Source organism: Streptopelia decaocto (assembly GCF_964273445.1).
Source record: "Streptopelia decaocto genome assembly, contig: HAP1_SCAFFOLD_1539, whole genome shotgun sequence".
Lineage (NCBI taxonomy): Eukaryota > Metazoa > Chordata > Aves > Columbiformes > Columbidae > Streptopelia > Streptopelia decaocto.
Window position 1 is genome coordinate 1 of NW_028115079.1, and position 10,820 is coordinate 10,820.

The following is a 10,820-nucleotide window of genomic DNA, read 5'->3' on the forward strand; positions in this document are numbered from 1 at the left end:
CCTGGACGCCTGGGTCCCTCCTGAGCTCCTGGGTCCCCTCACACCCCCTCCCCAGACGCCCTATTGGCTGACCTGGAGATGACGTCACGGCTGGCGCGCCCCCCCTCCCCCCCCGGCGGGGACATCCCCCCACCCCGGCCACCGCTCCCCTACGGTCATGTGAGCGACGGGGACACTGGGGACACTGGGGACACTGGGAGCACTGGGGACATTTGGGGCACTGGGAGCACTGGGGGACACTGGGGGCACTGGGGACATTGGGAGCACAGGGGACACTGGGAGCACTGGGGACATTTGGGGCACTGGGAGCACTGGGGGACACTGGGAACACTGGGGACATTGGGAGCACAGGGGACACTGGGAGCACTGGGGGACACTGGGGGCACTGGGGACACTGGGGACACTGGGGACACTGGGAGCACTGGGGACACTGGGAGCACTGGGGGCACAGGGGACACTGGGGACACTGGGGACACTGGGGACACTGGGGACACTGGGGGCACTGGGGGGTGTCGATGTCTCATGTCCCCATTTAACCCCCCAATGTTTCTGTCCCCAGGTGCCGGGGGGGGACACGGAGCAGCTTCACAGGTCTGGGGGGGAACATGGGGACATTGGGGGACAATGGGGACAATGGGGATAATAGAGACAATGGGATGGTGGGGATAATGGGACAATGGGGACAATGGGGATAATGGGGACAATGAGGACATGGGGACGTTGGGGACAATGGGGATATGGGGATAATGGGGACAATGGGGATAATGGGGACATGGGGATATGGGGACAATGGGGATATGGGGACAGGGGACGTTGGGGACAATGGGGACAATGGGGATATGGGGATGTTGGGGACAATGGGGATATGGGGACAATGGGGACAATGGGGACATGGGGATGTTGGGGACAATGGGGATATGGGGATAATGGGGATAATGGGATAATGGGGACAGGGGGATGTTGGGGACAACGGGGATATGGGGACAATGGGGACAATGGGGACACGGGGCCATTGGGGCCATGAGGCCGTGTCCCCTCCCCCAGCTCGGTGTGGAGGCCCCGCCCCCCCCGGGCCCCGCCCACCCTGGGGCAGCTCGAGCGCCTCCTGCAGGACCTGGACGGCACCCAGGGGGGACCCGCAGGTACCGGCACCCCAAAAACTCCCAAATCACCCCCAAATCAGAGCTGAAGTCACCCCAAAGATCCCCCAAATCACCCCCAAACCCTTCAACATCACCCCCCAAATCACTCCCTAAATGGCCCCAAATCCCCCTCCAGCTGAACTCGAGCCCCACGTCTCCCCCACGAAGACCCCAGAGCTTCCACCTCCCCCCAAATCTGGGGCGCAGTGAGTACCTCCCCACCCCCCGACCCCCCAAACCCGCCATTTTCACCCCAAAACTCCCCCCATGCCCCGCAGAAATGTGGGGGCGCCCCCCTCCTCGGCCATGCAGGAGCTGGACCGTTTGATGGCCTCACTCGCCGACTTCAACCTTCACCCCCCCGTAAGTCCCAGGGGGTTTTGGGGTGTTCCCCCCCCACATGACCCCTCCCCACCCATAAGTTTCTTTTGGGGTCATTTCCCCCCCCAGCTCCCCCAAAAATTGGGGGGTCCCAGCGGGGGGAACCTTGAGGAGCTTCTGGTGACATTGGAGCAGGACCTGGCCAATCGGGGAGTCCCCACGCAGGACAAGGGGGTTTGTGGGGGCTGTCGGCGGCCAATCGCGGGCAAGGTAGGTTTGTGGGGTCCCCCTGGGGCGGGGGGGGAGCCCAAAGGTGGGGGAGACCCCAAAAAGTTGGGGGTTTTTGTGGGGAACCCCAAAGTTGGGGCTTTTTTGGATGGGGATGGTCCCTCATTGAACCCCAGCAATGGGGGGTCCTTTGGTGCCCCCTCCAAGTGGGGGTGTCCCCCAACTGGAGGGTGTCCCTAATGTCCCCCCAGGCTCTGGTGGCTTTGGGGCGCCTCTGGCACCCCGAACATCTGGTGTGTGGCCATTGCGGGGGGGCCCTGGGGGGGGTCCCCGTTTCTGGAGCAGGGGGGGGTCCCCTATTGCCCCCCCGACTACGGACGCCTCTTTGCCCCCAAATGCGCCCAGTGCCACCAGCCCGTGCTGCAGGTGACAATGGGGACACGGGGGATGGGGGGACATGAGGGGACATGGAGGGACGTGGGGCCTTATGGGGGGACATGGGGGGATGTGGGGGGACATGGAGGTTGGGGGGACATGGGACCTTATGGGGGGACGTGGGACCTTATGGGGGGACATGGGGGGATGTGGGGGGACATGGGATCTTATGGGGGGACATGGGGGGATGTGGGGGGACATGGAGGTTGGGGGGGACATGGGACCTTATGGGGGGACATGGGGGGATGTGGGGGGACATGGGATCTTATGGGGGGACATGGGGGGATGTGGGGGGACATGGGACCTTATGGGGGGACATGGGACCTTATGGGGGGTCAGGGGGACGTGGGACCTTCGGGGGGGACGTGGGGGTCATGGGAGGCCGCGTGGGGACACGGGGTGGCGGGAGCTCCCGGGTGACGTCCCCACGTCCCCGTGTCCCCAGGAGGTGGTGACGGCGCTGGGACACACGTGGCACCCGCAGCACTTCTGCTGCGCCCACTGCGGGAAGGCCCTGGGGGACCAGGGTGGGTGCCCTGTCCCCATGTCCCCCCATCCCCAGTGCCCCTGTCCCCACGTCCCCCCATCCCCCTGTCCCCACGTCCCCCCCTCCCCAGTGCCCCTGTCCCCATGTCCCCCCATCCCCAGTGCCCCTGTCCCCACGTCCCCCCCTCCCCAGTGCCCCTGTCCCCCTGTCCCCACGTCCCCCCCTCCCCAGTGCCCCTGTCCCCATGTCCCCATCACAGAATCACAGAATGTCAGGGATTGCCCATGTCCCCCTGTCCCCATGTCCCATGTCCCCATGTCCCCACGTCCCCCCATCCCCCAGTGCCCCTGTCCCCGTGTCCCCATCACAGAATCACAGAATGTCAGGGATTGCCCATGTCCCCCTGTCCCCATGTCCCATGTCCCCCCGTCCTTCTGTCCCCCCATTCCCCTGTCCCCGTGTCCTCATGTCCCCATGTCCCCATGTCCCCCTGTCCTCATGTCCCCATGTCCCCATCACAGAATCACAGAATGTCAGGGATTGCCCATGTCTCCCTGTCCCCATGTCCCATGTCGCCCTGTCCTTCTGTCCCCCCGTTCCCCTGTCCCCCCGTCCCCCTGTCCCACTGTCCCTCTGTCCCCATGTTCCCCCATCCCCCCGTCCCCCTGTCCCCTCATCCCTCCGTCCCCATGGCCCTGTGACGTCCCTATGATGCCCTTGTGATGTCCCCGTGCTGTCCCCTCCATCCCGTGATGTCCCACGATGTCCCCCGCTGATGTCCCCGCGCTGTCCCCTCCATCCCGTGATGTCCCCCCGCTGATGTCCCCGTGGTGTCCCCTCCATCCCGTGATGTCCCCCCGCTGATGTCCCCGCGCTGTCCCCTCCATCCCGTGATGTCCCCCCGCTGATGTCCCCGCGCTGTCCCCGGTGCCGCAGGGTTCGTGGAGCAGGACGGCCGTCCCTTCTGTCCCCGCGACTTCTCGCTGCTGTTCTCCCCGCGCTGCCCGGGCTGCTCGGCTCCCGTTGTCGCCGAGTTCGTGGCCGCCATGGGGGGGCTGTGGCACCCGCGGTGCTTCGTCTGCCAGGTGACACCCTGGGAACCCCCACCCGTGTCCCCTGGGACACCCCACCCGTGTCCCTGCATCTCTGTGCCCCTGGGGTCCCCCCGGCCCGTGTCTCCTGGTCCTTGGTGTCCCTGGTGTCCCCATGGCTCCATCTCCCCGTGATCCCCGGTGTCCCCATGGGCCCCGGTGTCCCCATGTTCCCTGTGTGTCCCCATCCCTGGTGTCCCACATCCCATGTCCCCGTACCCCTAATGTCCCCACGTCCCCAGGTGTGCTCCTCCCCCTTCCCCAGCGGCACCTTCTTCGAGGACAACGGGCGCCCCGTGTGCGAGCGGCACCGCCGCGTGTCCCCGGTGTCCCCGGTGTCCCCAGCGGCGGCTCCCGGGGTCCCCGCGGCTGAACGTGCACAATAAAACACCCCAAAGTGACGGGATTTGAAATCGGTTTGGGGGGATTTGGTGCCTCACATCACAGGGTGATCCCAAAATAACAGTAGGGGGTCAGGGTTGCGTTATGGCTGGGTTAGGGTTGGGTTGGGTTAGGCTTAGGGTTAGAGTCGAGGACTCTCTCGGTGCGCCCGGGGGATTTCTCTGGAGAGACTCCTCGTCTCGGTCGGGTCGTCTCGGTTCTGACTCTGCACTCGAACGGCAAAAGCTACAGCAGAAGCTGCTGTGAGCAGAGGCCACTGTATGAACTGGACAAGGAGGGAAAGGCTGCGGGCAAAGCGCGGTGCTGCACCGGCCGCCCCAATGCGGTGCCGCGGCGGGTCTCAGTGTCGCCGTCCTGTGGACAAAGCGCGGTGCTGCACCGGCCGCCCCAATGCGGTGCCGTGGCGGGTCTCAGTGTCGCCGCCCTGTGGACAAAGCGCGGTGCTGCACCGGCCGCCCCAATGCGGTGCCGCGGCGGGTCTCAGTGCTGCCGCCCTGTGGCGAAACTCGGGTACTGCAGCGCATGGTCGGGGGGCAGAGACGCTGCTTGACCCGCGGGGTTCGCAGTCAGGTCTCTGCGTGTCAGCGTCCGTCCCCGCGATGGGGGTCAGGTCCCCGTTTGTGTGAAAATGACATCCCTCCCTCGCTGGCTCCTTCGAAGGGTTAATCCCAATCCTCGTTCTTTTGGCAGCGGTGCATCTGTGACCTCGCGGGAAGCCCAGGCTGCTGCACAGAGCTCGTGGGGAGCGGGAGCTGAGAGAGGCTTTGAAGTGCACGATCAGAATTGAAGCCAGATTGCACTTGATGTTGCTGCTGTCGGTCTTGGCTTTCACTGTTTTCCCCACGGCTCCCGAGTGTTTGGGAGCTCGGAGTGGGCATGTTTTTTCCCCAAGGAGAGGCCGTGCTTAAAAATGAATTTGTTTCCTCAGAGAAGTGCAGGTCCGTGTGTGTAAGACAGACAAAAACCCCAGCCTAGTCAAGTTCTGAGTGTGTGTCTGTCAGACGGCTGCTTTACGTTGCCGAGTTCACAGCTGTGCAATTGTAATGGCGAAGGGCAGTGCAGACGGAAGGGTTTTTCCTGCTGTGGGGACCCACCCGTCCCCCTTTTCAGCGCAAAGCCGAGGAGCGCGGTTTGTTGTTTCCTTTAAACGCGGCTGCTGGAAGCCGCGCGGCCAAGGGGCGTGGGGGGCCCGGCAGAGCAGGCGGGTGAGGATCCAGAGCGGGCCAATCAGATGGCTCGGGAGGGCTGGAGGGGCGGAGCGCTGATAGGCGGGGAGAATGGCAAGTGATGTGCGTAGGCAGCCAATGAGGTTGCCGGAGGGGCGGGCGTTGGGGTGTCCGTACTGCGCATGCCCAAAGTGCGCAGTCCTCAGTCAGGTCCGACCCTGAGGCGGGCACCTGGGCGCGGACCGCGGAAGGCGCATCCAATAGGCGGACGGCGCGGTGGGGTGGAAAGCAGCCAATCAGAGCGCGCCGACTCAATCCCGTTTGAACAGCTGCCTGCCCGGCAAACGCGTCCGTGGTGTCTCGGCGCGGGTAGCGGGGGTTAACGGGGAAACGGGGGTCGGGGCGAGCGGGGGGAGGCTGTGGAGCGCTCATTTTGGCCTCTCCGTCCCGTTTGCCTCGCTCTCCCTCTCTCTGTGTCACCTCGTCTGGCTTCCTGTCACTGTCTTTCTCTGATAAGCTGACCTGCTCTTTGCCCTCCTTTTTTGTGGAATCACAGGCTCATTCTGCCTGGAAAAGACACGTGCCATTTTAAATTTGGGGTTGACTTCTAGGGGTTTTTTTCCCCATTAGTGTAAATCGATGGCACGTTGTCCTGTGGCTCAATCCCCGTTCTGTCTGTGGAGTCTTCAATTTAGGATGTTCAGGTAAGAAAGTTTGTCCTTCCAGAAAAGGAGCAGTCCTTGGTAGGACTGAGAGAGGCTTTGAAGTGCACGATCAGAAGTGAAGCCAGATTGCACTTGCCGTTGCTGCTGTCCGTCTTGTCTCTCACCGGTTTCCCCACGGCTCCCTAGTGTTCGGGCATGTTTTTTCCCCAAGGAGAGGCCGTGCGGGTGAGGATTGAGAGGATTCAGAGCGGGCCAATCAGCTGGCGCGGGAGGGCTGGAGGGCTGGAGGGACGGAGCGCTGGTTGGCTGCCTAGGCACGTCAGTTGCCACTCTGTCCGCCTATCAGATTGCTGGAGGGGCGGGCGTTGGGGGCTCCGTACTGCGCATGCCCCAAAAAGCGAGCGCTGATAGGCGGAGAACATGGTGATTGGCGTGCAGCCGGCAGCCAATGATGTTGCCGAAGAGGCGGGCGTTGCGGTGTCCCTACTGCGCATGCCCCAAGATCGAGCGCTGATAGGCGGTGAGAGAGGTGATTGACGTGTCCTAGGCAGCCAACCGGGACGCGGCAAGGGGCGGGTGCTGCGGTATCCCTACTGCGCATGTCCAAACCGCGAGCGCCTCGGTTGGGGGGGGGGAGGGTAACCGGGATCGAACGGGAACGGGGGTCGGGGCTGCTGCGGAGCGCTCGCTGCGGCCGGCGGGGTCGGTGCCCGCGGAGCCCGGCGGGAGAGCGCGAGGGGAACGGAGCGGCGAGAGACGCGGCAGGTGAGTGCAGCCACGGGGACCGTGCCGTTGGAACGGGGGGAGCGGGATGGGCTCCGTTTCCCCCCCGCCCTTACGGCCGAGCTGGCGAAGCTGGTGGGCGGCGTGCGAGCCCGAGGGCAGGTGCGCTGAAGGCTTGCGGGCTGGAGCCGCGTCTCCCTCCGGCGCAGCGCCCGTGCCCGGTCCGGCAGTCCCTCCGGGAGCCGCGCAGCCCCCGTTAGTGGGGGCGCGTTTAAAAGCGGAGCTGAGGCGCGGTTGCAGGCTCGGTGGTGGGGCGCCGCTTCGGCGGGAGCTCGGGGCGAGGCGCGGCGGGTTCCGTGTCCCGTAGGCGCGGCTTCTGTGCCGCGGCTCTCCGTGTGCTTTTTTGTTTTGTTGCGTTTGTTTTTTGGGTTTTTTTTCGGGATTCCCGCGACACGCGGCGCGACCGCTCGCCCGGGGCTGCCGCGGCGGGTCTCAGTGTCGCCGCCCTGTGGCGAAACTCGGGTACTGCAGCGCACGGCCAGGGGGCAGAGACGCTGCTTGACCCGAAGCAGCCAGAGGTGCCAGATAAGAAACACAAGCACTCAGAGGTGCCAGATAAGAAAGAACCGTCAGAACCGGCAGGAGCTGCGGCTTCACAGCTCCATCAGCGTTGATCTTATGAGTCTGATTTTGATGCTAGTCATTTTGACTTACATTATGCTACAGTGTTCTGTTTGGTACTGCTAGTGGGTAACAAATAATTGTGCTGTACCACAGCACGAGGTGATAATATTTTGTAGATTTATACTGCCACAGAATTTGCAAGTATATTGCAAAGGGGGGAATTCAAGAGAAGCTGCCAAGTTAGTGTATGCTGTGATGAAGTTATAGAACTCATACCCTCATTAACCAGTTGATGTGAGGTAAATGCTTTCTGACCCCCTGCACGCTGAGGGGATATTTTTCACCTTTTAGATCCTTCTGCATGACAAGATGGAGACAGAAGATTAAATAACACGTTGTTTAGAAGCAGAGTGCTTAGTTTCTATTTAACTAATAGGTGTATTGTCAGTGTATTGGCCAGCGTGCCGCAGAGGAGCAGGAGGCGCCAGCCGGCCGGGGGCAGATGCCGGGTGCGTCCCCAGCTCGCCAGAGCTCCCCCTGAGCCTCCTCCCGCGGCCCCGCTCGCCCCGTGCAGCCGCCCCCAGCTGCGGCAGCTCCTGCGAACCCGTCCCGTGTTCCCGGGCCGCTCCCGAGCCCCACGGTGAAGGCGGCAGGCCGGCCCTCGGCACCTCTCCGGTGGCCCGTGCGGAAGGAGCAGGCTCAGGCAGGGGTGAGCTACGGTGCTAACGGCTGCTGCTTCTTCTTTCCCGCTCCCAGAGGCCACGCTGAGGATGCGGCCGTTCGCTGCCACCCCGGGGATGCCGTCGGCTGCGCCCGCCTCGGGCTGGCGAGGCTCGTCTGGCAGCGCGGCGGGAAAAGGGACGGGGGAGCGCGTCCCGTCCGTGGACGGGTGCTGCCGCGGCTGGAGCCGGAGAGGTAAAGAGGAAGAAATGCGGGGCCGTCGGCCCGACGTCTGCTTCCTGCGGCGGGCAAGAGAGGGAGCCCCTCTCTCCGGGTGGCGAAGGGTCCCTCTGCGTGGCGTGCAGCGGGCCAGGCCGTCAAGGTGCGCGGCAGGTCCGTGCGCGTATCCCGGAGCGGGACGGCTGCGTGGCGAGCGAGCCAGCGAGGCTCCGTGTCCCCGAAGCCTCGTCTCGTAGCAGCCCTGACACCCCACCGTGTTCTCCTAGGCTGAGGACGGCCGAGCGCCCCGAGGGAGGAGAGGAGGGGACAGGAGCGTCTGAGCTGTTAGAAGCCTCCTGGCAGCCACCGAAAGCGAGAGCCGCTGTGAGTCCCTGGCCCTCGGGCCTCGTCCCCGGCTTCCGTGTCCTGGTGCCTCCCTGCCCCTCCGTCTCCTTTTTCCCCACGCTTTCTCTGGCCCGTTCTTGTCCCCACTGCGCTCTCGTCCCCGTCCCCCCGCTGCGCTCTCGTCCGTGTGCATGTCCCCCCGCTGCGCTCTCGTGTGCGTCCGTCCCCCCGCTGCGCTCTCGTGTGTGTCCGTCCCCCCGCTGCGCTCTCGTCCGTGTGCGTGTCCCCCCGCTGCGCTCTCGTCCGTGTGCGTGTCCCCCCGCTGCGCTCTCGTCCGTGTGCGTGTCCCCCCGCTGCGCTCTCGTCTGTGTGTCCCCGCGCTGTTCTCTTCCTCTCTGTGTCTGTACGTGCTGCTCTGTCCCCCGACCTTCCTGTCTTTCTCTTTCCTTCCTCCCTCCCTCCCTTCGTCTTCTCTCTCTGTGCCTTTGTCGTGCTCAGCGTTGCTGGCTTTCTTCATTCTGTACGGCGCTGTTCCTGTCCTCGTTCCTGTTCTGAGCCTTCGTGCTGCCCCCCGCCCTGTTTTTCTCTTTTTTTGTTGTTTTTTCCCTGCCCTCCGTCTCTCGGGGGGCTCCTCATTCCTCTCTTTCTTCCTCCAGCCCCCTGTGCTCCCCGCGGTCTCTCTCGCTCTGCCATCGGTTTTGCCTGTTGCTCTCCCTCTTGCTTCCCGTTGATAGGAGGAACAAAAATCTTTTAGAAAACCCTCGGCATAAGGTAGCAAGACCAGGCCTAACGTAACAGAAACCTAAGAGAGAAAAACTGGCTCTACAGGGACTGGAGGTGGCCAAAGCGGGATGTCCTTGGCTCGCAGGCTGGGAAGATGGAACGTTCCACTGAATGGAGAAGGAGCTACTTGAGTAGCAGCACAAAATGACAGTGGGCGTGCTCAAGAAATGAGGTCGAGAAGCCGACACCGGGGCGGGGGGGCACCGGGGACCGCTGGAGACCCTTGGTGGACACGCTGGCACACCAAGGATGGACTGCCAGCGAAGGGTGGGGTTATGGAAAGAGCTTCCGTCTAATGCATTAACTAAGCGCTGGGAGCAAATGAATATCCAATAGGTAGACGTAATAAATACCAAGAAGCGTGAGTCACATGCACGCTCGATTACAGGGGCGATCCTTGAGCGTGCGGTGCGCTGTATTGAAATTGCCTGCCGTTTAACACTTTCAGAACAGTGTTCAAGAGTCTTTTTTGCCGACGTTTTGGTATCTCCCCGCGTCCCGTGGTTTCTCGCTGCGTCCCCGTGTCCCGCTCCCTGCCCGTGGCCGCGTTCCTCTCTGTCCCATTGACCGTGCCGGGCTTTTTTCCTCCGTCTCCGCCCCGCCGCGCCGATTTGTTTCTTCCTCTGCCCTGTTCCTCGGTGCTCTTCCGGCCTCTTTTCCTCTGTCCCTCCCGCTGCTGTGTTCTCTGCCTTGTTTTTTCAGATACCTGTCCCTGTTTTCTCTTCTCGCTTGTGAAGAGAAGCTGCCAGGGGGCAGAGACGCTGTGTGACCCGCGGGGTTCGCAGTCAGGTCTCCGCGTGTCAGCGTCCGTCCTCCCGACGGGGGTCAGGTCCCCGTTTGTGTGCAGACAACATCCCTCCCTCGGTGCCTCCTTAGAACGTTTAATGACGTAAATATTGCTACTGCTAACGTTGTCGGTGCGGCTTCTTTCCTCAGTGGATCTGTCTTGCAGTCGGTGGCCCACGAATGCTTGGCAACAGCAGGAGCGGATTGAAAGGACCGGCCGCTGGAGGATGCCGAAGACTCCCGGGTCACCGATGGAAGCAGCTTTGCGTAAAGCAAGGGGTACGCGAAGCCGGGCGTGCGGGGACGGCTGCCCAGCAGGTAATGGGAGCTGAACCTTTACCTCCAGGGACTTCTGCCCAGAAAGCTGAAGAACTTGCTCTCACGCGAGCTTTAGAGTTATGCAAAGAGAAGAAGATTAATATTTGCACTGATTCTAAGCAGGTTTTTCGAGTGGTGCATGCCCTTGAAGCCATTTGAAAAGAATAAAGTTTATTAACAGCACAAGGAAGGCAGATTGAACGGGATGCTCCAGTTGCTGGAAGCTGTGCTGTTGCTAGAAAAGTTGCCGTCATGCGTTGCAAAGGGCCTCAGAAGGGAAACGCCGATCAGGAAACTGGAAATAAATTGGCAGACGCCGCTGTAAAACCAGCCAGCGAAAGGACAGAGACCGACACAAAAGCCACGTCTCTGATCCCAGGTGGCTGTCTCCTCCAAGCAACATCAGGAAACGGTAACAAAGAGGA

The 10,820-nt window shown here is 62.7% G+C and overlaps 1 protein-coding gene across 1 annotated transcript; it reads left to right on the forward strand.

The window, feature by feature from the left end:
- The first annotated feature begins 60 nt into the window (after positions 1-60).
- On the forward strand, positions 61-4,092 carry LOC309452971 (transforming growth factor beta-1-induced transcript 1 protein-like). Its single transcript, XM_082077616.1, has 10 exons — positions 61-159; positions 560-591; positions 1,045-1,142; positions 1,279-1,348; positions 1,421-1,505; positions 1,593-1,733; positions 2,037-2,117; positions 2,572-2,653; positions 3,550-3,698; positions 3,947-4,092. The coding sequence occupies exons 1-10, from the start codon at positions 79-81 to the stop codon at positions 4,088-4,090; spliced, it is 963 nt and encodes a 320-aa protein (XP_081933742.1). The 5' UTR covers positions 61-78; the 3' UTR covers positions 4,091-4,092.
- Positions 4,093-10,820: the final 6,728 nt, after the last annotated feature.